Genomic DNA, 17212 nt, shown 5'->3' on the forward strand with positions numbered 1-17212 from the left:
AATCCCTGAATTGGGAGAAAAACAACATTGAAGCTTATAAATGAATGAATCAAAGATTGAATGAATAAATAAATAAATTACTACAAGAATGTATATGTTCGATGTTGTCAACAAGTACGCGTGTAATCGTGGCCAGACTGTGTGATGAGCTGCATTAAAACAACAGTACCAACTCGGCGGACGTGTGGCGGTAGTGTTACCTAACCCTTCTCTCTCGTCATTGTCAGCCATACACTCACTGATTATATTTCCTCTTCTAATCCCTTATTTCTCATATATTAGGTTTATTGTGATTACCATTGCCCTCCATTATATATGAAGGACGAGTAAAATCTCTAACCACGGAATACACCAGTGAATGCTTCGCCGCGTTGCCCCCCCTCGCCACGGCAACAACGAGGGTACATTCACTGATATATTTTCTTTGTCAGTTCTTTGTTGTTGCTTTATATTATTGCTGAAATACGAAAAAAAACTCTGATTGCGACACCAACTGAGAACACAAGAAAAAAAAAAAAAAAATAGAATCACCGACTAGTAAACTTAGTACAGAAGCCAAGTAGGTCTCGGCGTACACACTTGCAAAGACTCATACAGGTGGCTTGGTTTAGCTTCCAGTGAACTTACCAAGGCACACACACACACACACACACACACACACACATCTGGACAGCGCTGATTACATTTTGGCAGTCTCATTCTTAATTGTCGACGCTCCCTTCCTTTAATTAGTATGGTAAGATTTTCTCCTTATGAAAACAGGGTTGGGAGGCGAAGGGGCGGTTAGAACACATTTCCTACTCACCCTTCTCACCACCTTCATAATTGGCTTGATAACTTAGCTGCTCACGAAGTTATCATACATTTAATGAATTCAGAAACGCGGGAACTCTCTACCGGATTGTTTGTCTTTCTTCCAGCAGCCTGAAGCGTTTCGGGAGAGGAATACCAAGACACCCCCTAGAGCTAAACTGGTCACCATTTTTTACTTTTCCTTGATCTATTGGGAGGGACAAGTTGAATATTTTTTTTTCTCACATTTTGTTTTGCCCTTGCCCAGCCTTCCTAACCCGTAAAAAAATACTTTAAAATAAATGAAGAAGTAAGAAGTGAGAGGAAGGCAGTAGCGTGGAATATGATGAAAATATGAGTGTAGAGGGGGCGAGGAAAGTGAAGAGAGATGAAGTGGAAGTTTTGAGGGAAATGTATGTAGTACGTACTTTTGTATGTGAAGTAGGGAGAGAGAGAGAGAGAGAGAGAGAGAGAGAGAGAGAGAGAGAGAGAGAGAGAGAGAGAGAGAGAGAGAGAGAGAGAGAGAGAGGTATTTCCTAGTGCCATCAAACTCTCGCCCTCATTCAGTTTGACGTAACAAGCATTTAACCTTTGGCTGTTAACGGAAATGTGACACGTGCTTAGCTTTAGTGACCCTACACGATTTTACTGAGCTGGGATAAAGCTGTAGATACACAAAAATAATTGATGAATAGATATATGTAAAAAAAAAAAAAAAAAAAAAAAAAAAAAATATATATATATATATATATATATATATATATATATATATATATATATATATATATATATATATATATATATATATATATATATATATATATATATATATATATATAATATATATATATATATATATATATATATATATATATATATATATATATATATATATATATATACTCGTATATATATATATATATATATATATATATATATATATATATATATATATATATATATATATATATACGAGGTGTGTCATTAAAGTTCCAGGACTGGTGTCCTAAAAGATGAATTTCAAACCCAAGCCACAAACCACCATATTTCCCCTTCAAAGTAATCCTTCTGGAGTATACAACTGCGCTCCCAACCCTCTACAGTCACTAATCTTTTTCTTACGTGCTTTTAAAATCATGTCCTCTGTTGCAGGTCGTTTAACAATGAGCGCTGAACAGCGAACAAACTTGAAGTTTTTGGTGCAGTTGGGGAAAACGCCGTCAGAAGCACTGGGTATGCTGCAAAAAGTGTACGGGGATGAGACAATGTCACGCTCACGTGTTTTTGAGTGGTGCAAGAGGTTCAAAGAGGGCCGGGAGGACGTGGAAGATGACCCCAGGAGTGGAAGACCCTCAACGAGCAGGAATGAGGCCAATGTTGAGCGTGTCAAGCAGATGGTGCGTGACGATCGTCGGTTGACTGTTCGAAAGATCGCAGATGAGCTTGGCATGAACCACAACAGCGTGTGGAAGATTATCACTGAAGATCTGGGCATGCGGAAAGTCTGTGCGAAGATGGTGCCGAGACTCCTGAACGATGACCAGAAGGGACGACGCATGCAGGTGTGTCAGGACATCCTCGAGCGTCTGGAAACTGAACCAGACTTGCTCAGGAGAGTCATCACCGGCGATGAGTCCTGGGTATTTGAGTACGACCCGGAGACCAAACGCCAGAGCCTTCAATGGAAGAGTCCGGCGTCGCCACGGCCGAAGAAAGCAAGGCAGTCCAGGTCCAGCTTCAAGGTCATGTTGTTCGCTTTCTTCGATGTGAGGGGCATCGTCCACTGCGAGTTCTTGCCACAGGGCCAGACAGTCAACCAACATGTGTACAAAGAAGTACTGCGGCGTCTGCTTCGTGCAGTGCGCGAGAAGAGGCGGGAGTTGTGGCAGGGCAACTCGTGGCTGCTTCACCACGACAATGCGCCTGCTCACAATGCCCTGAGCATCAGAGAGTTCTTGGCCAAGAAGAACATCGCCGTGCTGGAGCAACCGCCCTACTCACCTGACCTCGCTCCGTGCGACTTCTTCCTCTTCCCCAAGCTCAAGGAGGTCATGAAGGGGACCCGTTTTGATGATGCGGACGACATCAAAAAGGCCGTGACGACGGAGCTGAGGAGCATCCCGCAAGAATCCTTCCAGCAGTGCATGCAAGCCTGGCAGAGAAGGATGGACAAGTGCATGCGGTGCCAGGGGGATTACTTCGAAGGAGATAACCTATAGTTTGTAGCCTGGATGTGAAATAAAACTTGTGTGGCACCAGTCCTGGAATTTTAATGACACACCTCGTATATATATATATATATATATATATATATATTACATATATGCCTTCTCAGCCCTGTTGTTGATACTGGAAGCTTTAGGAATCATACTTTAAAATCGGCATCACATTTGGTTAAGAATGAAGAAGAAGAAAAAAAAAAAAATCTAGTAAGCTTTTGTGTTCCTTTTCAGTGGGTCTTTATTCAGCAAGTCTTTTTTTTCTTCTGTGTTTTTGTATCCCTTGGCCAGAGACATAAAGGAAAAATGAAAGGATTAATGCTGCATTATCCACATACTGAGCACAACGGTAATGAAAGTCGCTTGAAGTTGGCAGGAATGTTATGAATGTTATATGCACGTACTGAATTCTGGCAGCGGTTTGTCATGTTATCTTTTTATTTATTTTTTTTATTATGTAGGAGGGACACTGACCAAGGGCAACAAAAATCCAAAAAAAAAAAAAAAAAGTCCGCTGAGATGCCAGTCCCAGAAAAGGGTCCAAAGCTGTAGTCAAAAATTGAAGGATGAGTGTTTTGAAACTTCCCTCATCTGAGAGAAGTGAAACAATCCTGGAGGCCGGTGATACGCGTGGCACAACAAGTCCTGGTTCAGAATAGCGGCATGGTAAACTCAGACATCACCGCGTGGGAAAACATGCGCTGTGTTGCTTCCATGGGGAAACCAAAAGTGCTGCGTAACATTCATGGAAAAACAGGAGAGAGAAAACAGACAACCGGAAACCAGCTTAATGTAGGTAGTTATTCTACTGATGAGAGAGAGAGAGAGAGAGAGAGAGAGAGAGAGAGAGAGAGAGAGAGAGAGAGAGAGAGAGAGAGAGAGAGAGAGAGAGAGAGAGAGAGAGAGAGAGAGAGAGAGAGAGAGAGATGCATTGATAATTACATCATTACCATAAACAGACATCATCACTTGCAAGATTTACAGCAGGAGAGCATGGCAGGTAGCACACACTGATTAGTCTTTGTATGAGAGCACTGGCCTGTCAATCGGTGGGCGAGCGCCGTGCAGAGCCCCTCATCTCCATAAGCTAATATTTGAAATTTGCATTTTTATCATGAATAATCGCATTGGTAATAAACTAATGCAATTTTGAGTAACGGGTGGTGTAGCAGGATTAATTATTGAAATCATACTCACCATCGGCAATAAACTGCGGCCGCATTGGATGTTTTATGGGGCCAAGAGGTAAATATGAGTGTATACATTACGTAATTAATATATTTCCACTCCATATACCTTCCTTTTGCCGTTTACCTAGAGTCAGGGGTTGGCGCCATGTACGAGTCTCCTCCAGTTGTTTCTGTCTTGCATCTTTCTCTGTGACCCTCATCTTTTGCAGTTCTACCGTCTCAATCTGTCTTCCCCTCGATCTTCTTCCCTCAACTGGTTTTCTCCATATATACTGCCTTTTACATAATCACAGGGAGGAATCGACGAGGAGATGCTTTGTTAATCAACCCTTTCACTGCTGTACGGGGTCTGGATCCCTTCATTACAAACCACTCTGACATTTCCTTTCGTTCAAGATCAGTCTCTAAACATTTCCACTCGATGCATGTTACCTTTTATATAGTGACCACAGGGGACGGTTGACAGAGGTGCTTCGTTAACTCTTCCACTGCCATTATGCTTTTGGTTCCTGCATTACAAGCCACTCTGAACACATTTCCTTTCATTCCACAGCCAACTCTGAATATTTCCACCCGACAGACACTACCTCTTATATCGTGACCACAGGGAAGAGGCGACAAAGAGGTGCTTCTATAATTCTTCCACTGGTAATTGGCACGTGTTCCTTCATCATAAACCACTCTTGACACGTTTCCTCTCGTTCAGCATCCATCTCTAAGCATTACATTGGCTAGATACTCAAAAACGCATTCTTTTCGTTCCTTTTTCTTTTATATAGGTGCTCTTAAAGATTGTGTACAGTAATGTTAGTGCTGTGAACTGATGCATATCTCAGTGAAAGGGAAAAAGAAAACTATCTCTCACAGTGCGAATTCTGTGAAGCGTAGCGAGAAGCAGAAACTCGCATTCAACAAAGAGAGTGAAGGATGTGATCCTGCACTTGTTTCCGGTAAAGGTGCTTGCCAGATCTCCAGGGAAGTCTCGGGTGACGTAATGCAAGATTATACAGTCTGTTGTGAGCCAGGGGCCGTATCAAAAACAAGATTCTCAGAGTTCGTCTCAGCCTTCTGCTTAGACGTTCTTATCTCCTAAGCATGCTTAAAGCTGTGCTGAGACGAACTCTTAAGTCCCAGTATGAAATGATGAAAGAGCAAAACAGTAAAATCTTATATTTCTTAATTTCGAGTTAATAGTGCGATCTTTTTATTTTTTGGATTAAATAACAAAAATGATAATTTATCAACGATTTTGTAAGAATATGAGCCCATAAATTTGTAGTTTTTTTTTATTAAGTAAATTAGATCCTGAGCAAGGGCTTTTATTTTGTTTTGTTTTGTCTGCGCTTAGGTCCTTGAGCCAGCGTTGTCCCATCACTCCTACTCAGCAGCGTCTCCTTTTCTATCCTTCTTCTATAGTGTGGAGATGATGACCCCTAAGGTCGAAAAGGCCAATAGAGGAAACCCAGCAGAACCGATGGCGAGACTCCTTCCTCGTCCAGCAAGTATTATGAGGAAAGATGTGCCCTGAGTGGCTTCACTCACTCACGGCACAAAAAAGCTGGAAGAGGCTCGACTACTAAGAAAGTAAATGAGACACGCTAATAGCAGGATACAGGAAGACCCAAAGTCATCACTGCTGCACAGCTGCATTTCCCGTTTCCTAAATAACACTGTAATTATTTTAATTACTAGCGTCATTGCATTACTCCTTCCTGTGGGGCTCTCCAAGACATCCCCCGCCAAATCTGTCACAAATCCTGCGGGTCTAGTCGATATATGTCCAACAGTTCAGTGTCACTCAGGTCATCGAGAACATCCTTATGGGGCTGATAATTAATGTAATTCTTGAGGTGGCTCGACAGTCGGCGGTCTTTGTTTGGTTAACTCAGTCTTAGCGTAACTCTTTTAAGTTAATCTACCACCGGACCTGTCTTGAATTTAAGACCTAAACTCAGCACGACTTGAGAAGTTAAGCACAACTCTAAGCATAAGAGTTGGTCTGAGTCAAACCTCCATAGTTAAGAATCTTTGTTAATACGGCAGAGGATTATACAGTCTGTCGCGAGCGTCTCTTAGTGGTTGTCTAGACACGTGAATGCAACGCTGACAAATATTATTACACTGCAGTGCCTGAAATACTGATACTGATACGTACTATTTATGTTTTTAGAAAGTGAGGCTCATAGATGTGTACTTCATTTTGTCGGGTTTTAAATTGTCACTTACACAAACAGGCGCCTTCAGGAAGTGTTGTGCATTTACATTGATGTTATTTTGCATTCGCTGGTGCTGTGTGTTGATTTGCTATACTCGCACTTATCAAATCCTGCCATCAGTGAACTGTGAGGAATAACAGGAAATGTTTTGTTAGGCGCCACATTGTCATTATTTTGACACGCTGTAGCTTAATTGATCGAAGGCTGCCAGCGTTGAATATCCTGAGGAGCAACAGGGAATGCTTTGTTAGGCACCACAGGGCAATTATTGACACACTAGTTCGATGTGTGAATGTGTCATATAATGTTTTACTGACGGGGTTACGTGTGTGGTGTTTCTAGCGGACACAGTATTCACTATGGCAGTTTTGTCTTGTTATATTTTTCTTTCAAGACTAAAGGTTTATTGTGTCGAAGCTTTATTCAATACATCAAGAGCGAGCTTTACATTTGGTTCCGGGAAATAAGAGAACGGGTCATAAAAGAAAACACTCCGCTTCAAATCGCCATGGCCATCTGTCACCAGCCTGTCCTCTCGTTACCTTTGTCCTGTCTGTTACGGAAGTGGCTGTAGTGTTAACAAAAAAGCGGTCACAACAAAATACTGATATATTTCTTTTCCTCCACAGGTGTAGTGAGAGCAGGTGCCGGCCAGTGCAGAGGCGGGATTATATGTGGCGTGGGAGGAAGGTAAGAACACTGATTCTTGTTTTGTGAGGTGAAGGTCTGCGTGAGGCGGCGTGAAGAGAGCAAGGTGGACGCGAAACGATAGTTGGCTACTGACAAAGTAACCAGAAAGAAAATGAATAGCTACATACGGTCGTATTAGTATTTGAACTGAAATTCACTGAATTAATCTGACTTTTGACGCGTTAATCATTGTCCATGCTAGTAAAAATTTCTGCGCAGATTTACAGCGTTTTGTGCTCCGCGATACAAACCTGATCTTTCGGCCTTAGAGAATGATCCACACACGCAACTCTGTACCATTACATTAGAAGACGACTAAGCAAGATCAAGATCAAGGTTTTCTCGTTATTAATAAGATTCAAGTGTCAGAAGCCCATTGACTACTTTTGCTGTTGAGTACTTTAAAGGCAGAAATACCACCACGCGTTTGAACTCATCCTTGCTTGGCCAGAAAGGAAGAGTGTCTGTGAGGGATTGGCGACTGACGGGGAGCCGAGCCTGGAAGATCGACAAACCCTTGCTGAATGGATTCCACCGGGCAGGGCAGCTTATCAACTAAAGAGGGGGTCTTGAAGATCGACAAACCTTGACTGTATGGATTCCGGTGGACAAAGCAGCTTATCAACATCTGTAGCGCCTCGTGGCCCGTGATGGAGAAGCAAGACACCTGAGTGGGAGCGTCTTGTGCTGAAATGAAGATACTTGTGTTAAGTGAGGTGTGTCTGTTTAGTAGGTGTTGCTTTATTCCCAGATAACTTAAGTGTAACGTGCCAGTAAATAAATTCTGCTCTGTTTTGCCTTGGTCTCGGGTATCACGTTGCACCTGAATACTTCTCGCAGACGCCGGCACAAAAAGCTCACGGGGATGGTTGGCTGGAATGCTTCTGTGTATGTGTGCCGCTACCCAACTTTTGTGTCGCGCTATCTGTATCAGTCGAGAGCGTGGCAGTTGTGTACCAGTTTTTTTGTGTGTGTGCGTGCGTGTGTGTGAATCCGTTATTATGCAAAGAAGGCTAGCAGGGCGCATTCGGACCTGATTCTCAAACACTTCTGCGGCTTATCTACGGTACTTTCTGAAGGTTCCAGTTGAAGTTACACGAGTTTTTAAGGGTATTTTTATAGGTTTACTGATAGATCAACAAAAAGGTCATCTCTGTGGCCTTTGAAAATAGTTGTGGTAAGAGAGCATAGCGTTTCTGAATACGAGCCTTAATAAGTGCTTGGTGATGTGTAGCGGGAGGTTGTCAGCCGAGAATGTTTCGTACCGGTCGCTGTTCAGCATCTCTCTAGTTTTGGGTCACTATGAAAATGTGTGTGTGTGTGTGTGTGTGTGTGTGCGCGCCTCATGAATTGCAGGCATGAAAAAAGAATAATGTACGTTATGATGATGATTATTATTCTTGCATTTGTCATTTCAGTAATTATTATGATACTAATAAGAGTAACAACAACATTCAAATGGACAGAAGCTGGACAAAGTTTCACACTCTTGCTGACGCGCCTCTCTCTCTCTCTCTCTCTCTCTCTCTCTCTCTCTCTCTCTCTCTCTCTCTCTCTCTCTCTCTCTCTCCATCCCTCCCCCCCTCCCCCATCCCCCTCCTTCCCTCCCTCCCTCCCTCCACCCCTCCTCCCTCCCTCCCTCCCTCCCTCTCCAGAAATGTATAGGAAGGAGAGATGAAATGACAAGTAATAAAAGGAGTGAGGAAGAAGAGTACGAGAGTACGGTAGAGATTAGTGATCATGTCACAGACTGTTACTGTATTTATGACTATAATTTCTCTTATCAATGACAACTGTCCTACACACACACACACACACACACACACACACACACACACACACACACACACACACACACTGTCGCTAAGATGACTTGTAAGTTCTATGATAGTTTACTGGGCGGTGACTTACAATATTTATAGGACGTGTAAAAAAAAAAAAAAAAAACGCGCTCGGCCTCCCCTTGTCCCCTACCCTCTCCTGTTTGATTCCTCTCCACGCTGCCCTTCTTCCCAGTCGGAATCTTTCTTTCTGCTGATAAGTAAATCCTGTGTGTACAACAAGTGAGAGCTTGATGAACACTCGGCTGCCAACAGACCGTCACCAGCTTTTTTGGGATGATGTTGATTTCTATGTTGGGAATCGCCGTGAATTACGAATAAAGCAATCCGTGGGTCTCTGGGCTGAGTACTTCTCGTGCTGCAGAATGGATAGGCGCAATGGTGTGTTGTGGTGGTGATGGTGGTGGTGCAGCGCGTGTGCCATTCACCAGGCAAGGCATCTCATGGGAGGATGGGAGGGATCCCACAGGCGCCTCCAGACCCAAGGAATCTCCACCGCACATCTACTATTTTCACGCCATGACTGATACTCCCACAAGTCCATATTACCTGATTTTATCTTATTATCATTGTGAATTTGAATGTTCACATTAAAATTGACAGCAGTAATTTTCATTGAACTTTTGGTGCAGCATTAACCATATTACCTGATTTTATCTTATTATCATTGTGAATTTGAATGTTCACATTAAAACTGACAGCAGTAATTCTCATTGAACTTTTGGTGCAGCATGAACACAGAGAAATACTGTGTTTAAATATATCCTGTTTACTTTTAGGTTTGTTGGGGCTCACATGGCCCTGTGGATAGCGCGACGGTCTTAGGAACATTGAGTGTTGCACGTCAGCGTTCAAATCCCACTAGGTACTTACGAAATATTCACATTATAATAAACATTCTACGTAGAGCTTCTTTCACGTCGTGTTCTGTATAGAGCTCCTTTCAAGCCAAGTTTCTATGGTTAGCTTGTAATAGCTTTCTAGGTAAGAGTTATTATGATGCATTGTATAATATTGTTTAAAGACCACCGAACATCTCGTCTGTCTTGCGTTGCTCTCATGGGCCACCGGGAGTCAAGGGAACCCGACAAGAGTGTAGAACCAACAGGCGCGAGTCAGCGGCTCTGTATATGACTACCCACCTCACACTCTGAATGGACAGATTGCATCACCTGCACTTAATAAACCATTCCTCGCACTCTCTTCTTTATTTCGTAACATTTTCATCACTTCCGTCATGTGTCCTGTTCATATAACACCTACGTTCGCGCCAGATTCTAGTGTGTATCTTTTAGTGCCATATTCTGAAACGTTTCTGCGCCTGAACCCCGACTATTACTTTGAAAAGGCTCTAGTTAAAGGTGACACGGGTTTTTAAGGATGCTTCTGTGGTTCTAGAGACAGATTAACAATATATCTACATTACTAACCGGATAAAAACTCCTGAGAATCCTGCTAATCATCTCTGTGGCCTTGAAAATAGTCAAGGTGAGAGGGCATAGCGTTTCAGAATACGCGTCTTTAGTCTTTAAATATACGTGCGCAGTTCAACATCTCCCTTTAAACCTTTCTCCTGTGTTGCGGGGGTCAGGTGTTTCCTTATCCATCTGAAAACATCCGCCAACTTCCAGGTGATTTCTGATGGTCTACTTAGTTTGTTTATATGTCTCCATTTCATATACCGACAAACCACATCTTCCTCTGTCAAGGCTGGGGTATTGATCCTGCCTCCCACTGCCCTCCCCGCCTGCTGTCAGTGTTTAACCATTTATTTCCTATGGTCGTCCTTTGTTAACACTCGGCATTGGATAGAAATTGGATAAACACAAAGAAAGAGAAGAAGTAAGTGGTTAGTTTTTGTTTTCCTGACTACAGAAGTGTTTAATTAGTCTGTATTACGGAAATTTCTCCAAAAGTTGTTGGTTATTGTGAAAAAAAAAAAAAAAAAAATCTCCAGCAGTAAAAGTTATCAAGAGGTTTACGAAAATTGCAGTGTTTTGTCATTGTATTTTTCTTCCGCTTCTTGTCATTGTCATTGTATTTCCTCTTACTGTGTCAGAAACCTTTATAATTCAACTATTGTACCTGTCCCCTTTTCCTTTTCCGTTGCTCGATTCTCTGCTCTCTTTGCTTTTCACTTCTTCTCTTTCTCCATTCATTATTTTAAAACTCTCCTATTGTCTCTCTTCTTCTTTTTCCCTATGCACGAATCTTGTCCCCTCCCCGTCCGTGCATCCTTGTAACGTATCTATCTGGAAGCAGTTTTATTTCTTCCTTTCCACCGAGTCTTGTCAATTCCCCGTCTTTCACCAGGTAGGCCCCTTTCCTGCGCTTTCCGCTCTTCGTTTGTTCTGTCTAACTAATGCTTGTTCCGCTCACTCCACCTCCAGCATATTAGTTTTTATATTTTCTTTTTCTTCACGTGTGGGCGAGGCTGATCAGAGGTCACAGAAAGAAAAAAAGAGAGAAAAAAAAAGAAAGCGTTTAATTAATACTTTAAAAAATGTGCCATGCGTTGTTCTCTTCCTCCGCGGCGCTTGATGTGCCCTTCTCTGCCTCTTTCATCTTCTCTGCTTCCGTAAACTTGTCCTACTTGAGTTCCTGTTTCTCTCCTATTTCTAAATATTATTGCATCCTTGTTGGGTTTAAATGGATTGAATATGCCTCCGTGTCTCTTCCGTGTCATAAAAGAATTTACACACACACACACACACACACACACACACACACACACACACACACACACACACACACACACACACACACACACACACACAGGAGCGTTATTTCTATATCAAGTAAGCAAAAAACAAAGGCTTGTGTCTTTTCCGTTTCATAAAAGGATGATTTAAATTTCTCTCTCTCTCTCTCTCTCTCTCTCTCTCTCTCTCTCTCTCTCTCTCTCTCTCTCTCTCTCTCTCTCTCTCTCTCTGTCTGTCTGCCGGAAACTTTAATTCCATATCAATTAAACAGGAAGCAGTAACGCCAGTAATATTTTGTGTGTTTAGTCTTTTTTTCGCGTCTCTTCAATGAACGTGAACGGTCTGAAAAAAAAAAAAAGCAAGTTGCAAAGCAGATTCTATTTTTGTTCCCGCATCTTTGTTCTCTTGCAGTTTTTAATTTTTTGATACATACGCCTGAAAGAGACCGACCAAGGGCATAAAACTGGTGTGTGTGTGCGTGTGTGTGTGTGTGTGTGTGTGTGTGTGTGTGTGTGTGTGTGTGTGCGTGTGTGTGTGTGTGACTGCTAAGTTCCCGGAAAAAAAAATAATCTGAAATAGAGGCGAATTTAGTTCCAGAAATGTTTCATAACGCTTCTCTTAAAACGCTTCAGATCACAGAAACGGGGCAAAACAGACGCGGGCAGAGAGTTGCTGTGTCCATCATCGTCATCATTCGGTGTTCAGTCACGCGAGTTTCGTATGGGAAAAGTTTTACTGTTTTCATTAATTTTTTCCCTCCCCTCCGTTTCCATAAATACATAAATCCAACAGGCTGGCGACTCCATTACTTTTGTAGGTGACGAAATGCGTGCCTCGTTTTTCATACGCACCGTTATTTTCATTTGTTTATACATTTGTTTTGTACAAGTGTCATGGAGATGAAACTGGCAAATGAAAAGAAAATAAATAAAGAAACGAATAAATAAATGAATAATAAATGAATGCTACGTAAATAAAATAGACAAATAAATTAATAAGTAGATAAAGAAATGAATAAATGAGTAAAGAAAAAAAAACGCAAAATTTCTTCACTAATTCACAGCTAGATGTTTTCTTTTCTCCAAGGCCATCAGCAACCTTTCAAACACTTATTTTTTTGCACCATACTAGGTTAGATTAATATTCCTCTAGCCTTGAGAAGACAAAATGAACTTCCTATTCCCTCCGTTTTCTCTGTGTCCATGGAAACGCTTTTTAAATACCCTCTGAACATTAATAATAGACGAACGTGGCAGTGGAAGGTTAAAAAGCTAGTCAGAAACACAGCAATACACAGTTAATATACAACAACACGCAGTCAATACACAAGTCAGTACTCAAAAAAAAAAACACAATACAATAGAATCAAAACTCACGAAAGACCTGCAGATGTATTTTCCCAATTATTTTTTTTTAAGGTGGTTTTATTTTTCATTCCTTACCAACGCTCTTCATGGTATTCCTTTTAAAGTCATCCACTAAATAATGTCTTCCTGGCGCTTGGGAATTCTGGGGATTTACTTACACGAACATACTAATAATACCATAAGCAAATAAGGAAAGCCGACAGAAGCCGCCAGTCTTACACGTGGCTCTCCCTGGATATGAATTATTAACATGTCGACCAGTTTCCACGTATCATCCTCATCGACACCTTTGTCTAAACTTAAAATCCTTATTGACTCGGCACTAACAACCTGATTCATCTACCACACTGAGATCAAGCCTCTCTCTCTCTCTCTCTCTCTCTCTCTCTCTCTCTCTCTCTCTCTCTCTCTCTCTCTCTCTCTCTCTCTCTCTCTCTCTCTCAAGCCTTAACCCGCTATTTCTTATCTTATCTGATTATTGGCTCTGAGAATTGAAGTCACCTGATTCTCACGTCGATTTTATTTCCATGCAGAATTCAGTATAGCGCGAAACATACTGCCTCACCTGCATTTATTATAAAGTCATCGGCAGGCGAGGAGCAAAACACTCATTGAAAATTAAGAGCAAGGAGGAAAGCTTGTTACCAGAAACTTCATTATGTAGATATAGTTTTCAGGAAGCGAGAGGTCGGAATAATTAGTCGAAGCTCAGCATGTCCGTGACTTTTGCTGTTTGTTGTTTGAGTGAAGTGAGTGAGTGAGAAGGGAGAGGGAATGGATGAATGATGCTTTTGTGCATAGCGTTACGGCGTGGCGGAAGTAAAAGGGTTAGCATAAATAGAAGATACGAAGAATAAGAAGAGGAAAGATGTATACATGACAGAGAGAGAGAGAGAGAGAGAGAGAGAGAGAGAGAGAGAGAGAGAGAGAGAGAGAGAGAGAGAGAGAGAGAGAGAGAGAGAGAGAGAGAGTCATAAACAAAGGATTTAAGCAAATGATTTATTAAGACTCCCAGTGTAATTTTTTCCTTAGTTTTATATCGAACAATGGGTAATTCACCGGGTTTTTTTTTCCAATCAGCAAAAAATAGAAGAAAAGCAATTTATCTTGTACGACGCAAATCACACACACACACACACACACACACACACACACACACACACACACACACACACACACACACACACACATTTGATTGCATTATAGGGTTTACTGACGATAATTTTATATTGTACATATTCTTTTTAAATAGTTACTGATTAATTACATTGGAACATAAGCATTATTATAAGCATTAGATAAAACAAAAATGAGCTGTAAAAAGTTGTATTCACACACAAAACACACACACACACACACACACACACACACACACACACACACACACACACACACACACACACACACACACACACACTTACGGTACAATAGTGATAATGGACTCGGTGAATTTGAACATTAGCACAAAAGTAAGTGGTATAGAAACGTTCTGTGCTGCAGGAGAGAAAAGAGTGAAGGAGAGCTTTCAAAGCGATCAGGGGAAGTGGGGCGCACGATCTGGGTTAATGGCAAAGAGTGAGCTGATTGAAAATGCGTTTGTGTTGAGACAGACTCGCAAAACTCTGTAATTATATTGTAACTAGCCTTGCCTTTTCACTGCTACTTTTTTTTTTTTTTTTCGCTGCATGTGCTTTTAAAAGGGTTCAGTTTCTCGTAAGAGCTATTTTTAAGAGCATAGGAACGTAAGGAAGATGCAAAGAAAATCATTTGGCGTTCATGTGGTAAATCCTGTACAAAACATAAATACTTGTGCCTACCTATCATTTCTTTCCATAAATTCGTCCAGTTTTCTTTAAACGCTCCTTATTGATCCGGTACTAATGACACGATTACTGACTCTATTGCTGCCATTTATCACTCTGTTTGTGAGGCAATTTCTCGCTGTGTCTTTGTCTTTATATATATATATATATATATATATATATATATATATATATATATATATATATATATATATATATATATATATATATATATATATATATATATATATATATATATATATATATTTAATCTAACCTGAACTTGATCTTGTAGTCCTTTGCAGATTACAGACCATAAGAATCTTGTCTGCGTAACCTTTGATGTAATCTCCTATATCGGTCAATTGTTTCTGTCATATCCATTTTTTGAGCGAGCATTCAGGTTGTTTTTTCTGATTTATAAGAAAAACATTCTTCTTCTTCTTCATATTATTATTATTATTATTATTATTATTATTATTATTATTATTATCATTATCATTATTATTATTATTATTATTATTATTATTATTATTATTATTATTATTATTATTATTATCATTATGTTTATTGATTTGTTATTTATTTTTGTTCTTTGCGTAAAGCTTTCGGTAGGCTGTGTACTATAACTCTTCTGTGAGGCTTAGATGATCAGCCTCTTAATTTGTGGAGGCTTAGTTAGTCGCCCCCTGGTCTTGGTGGCGCCGATCACTGGCATCTGAGTATCCTTGCTTGATTTAACACAAGAAAAAAAAAAAAGTCCTTGAAAGTTTTCCTCCTCCTATTAACTACTACTACTACTACTACTACTACTACTACTACTACTACTGATGCTGCTAATAAGTACGCTGCTTGACCTCAATACATCCGGAGTACAAGATGGATTTGAATCCCGCCATAAAGCTACTAATGAAACACAATATACCCGCGTTATGCTCCCCTCTTTATACTGTACGCGTATTACCGAAACGAGATTATTTCAGCTGCAACCTTAGCATGAAGTGAGCAATATGTGAAGGAAGCTTAGGTGGATATATAAATAAAGTATAAAGCAGTACCTTTATTGCGCACCCACAATGAAAAGTTATGGTAAATGAACACCAGAAGGTAGCGAAATTATTCCAAACAAAAATATTAATAACTTATCTAGGGAATTTCCTCAGAAGCCAAGGAGGGAAAGCGCACGAATTACCTAAGATACAATGTACAGCTATTTTTATTTATTTATACATTTATTTATTCATTTATTTATTGTTTTGAGCACCAGCAGTAATCATGATGCCTCGCTGGCGTGAGGGACGCAGCCGCAGGAATGGAAACCTGCCCTCTTCTTCCGTGGGGTCTCTGTAATTTCCCTCGCGCAAATTATAAATGTTCTTGAGTTTGGTGGGTTCAATTAATGTTTGTAATTACTACCTTGGTGGATTAGGCCAAGAAAGAAAACTGGAATGCAGCGTCTTCCTTGGCGGGTTTTGTGGGGTCGCGCCCTCGTCTCGGCGTCTTGTTTCACCTGCTTTTAATTGACTTTAGTGGAAACCGATAGAGTTGCAAGGGATGTTTTCCAGATTATAGTCATTGGTGAACAAGAGCCGTACACCATCAACAGAAACAAAAAATAGATAAATAAAAAAAGCTAATATTCTCAGTAGCCTTTAAAAATACTTCTTATGAGAGAGAGAGAGAGAGAGAGAGAGAGAGAGAGAGAGAGAGAGAGAGAGAGAGAGAGAGAGAGAGAGAGAGAGAGAGAGTCATGAATGCATGCCTGCGTCTCAAACATTTGGTAGTGAGGAATCAGTGGTCAGTCTTATCGCGCTTGTGAAATTGTCTGCATGAAATGGCTGCTGCCGTTCATTCCCAACTATTACTCTAGTCATTTCATAGGAGCTGGGTGGGGCGCGTCCCAGACATGTGTGGACGAGGCGCATCAGTTAAGTTGTTGTGGGAGATGATTTTGTGAGGCAGCGGAAGTGTGTGGTGGTGACAACCCGCATTTGGTGTTGGAGTATCTTCTGAGTGTTGCCGTCTGGTCTGTAGCTGTCTGGATCAAGTTGCCTGTCGGAAAGGAATGCGGAGATTTGCAGTGGTATAGTGTTCAGAAGCTGGCATGTCGCACTCCCTTTTTTTTGTGTGTGTGTCATTTTCTGTGAGGCCAAAGTCCCCTGGTGTTCTTACCACCTTGCAAAACTTGAGAATTGATAATTTTTTATTTATTATTTTCTATATTTTTAGCAGACTAGAGGAATTAAAACTGCGGAAAAAACCCTAAGCACAAAAGAAGAGAGTATGTCTCTGTGTGGCGTGCCGCTCCATTACTGTCCTCCACGACTTACCTGTGAAAAATCCAGTCTGTGAAGAATATAATTATTATTTCTTTTGCAACGCTGTGAAAGTCT

General features: G+C 40.9%; 1 protein-coding gene across 9 annotated transcripts in view; it reads left to right on the plus strand.

The window, feature by feature from the left end:
* The window catches only part of LOC135114927 (uncharacterized), a 364637-nt gene that overhangs the window by 4078 nt on the left and 343347 nt on the right, over window positions 1-17212 (plus strand). For all 9 annotated transcript variants that reach the window (XR_010275727.1, XR_010275726.1, XM_064031235.1 and 6 more), the window contains exon 2: window positions 7047-7107. Coding sequence is in view for 7 of the 9 variants with exons in the window: in XM_064031235.1 (XP_063887305.1) it covers window positions 7047-7107 (61 nt within the window). In the remaining 2 variants the exon portion in view is untranslated. The remainder of the gene's footprint in view (window positions 1-7046; window positions 7108-17212) is intronic.

This window comes from Scylla paramamosain, chromosome 2, assembly GCF_035594125.1.
Source record: "Scylla paramamosain isolate STU-SP2022 chromosome 2, ASM3559412v1, whole genome shotgun sequence".
Classification (NCBI taxonomy): Eukaryota; Metazoa; Arthropoda; class Malacostraca; order Decapoda; family Portunidae; genus Scylla; species Scylla paramamosain.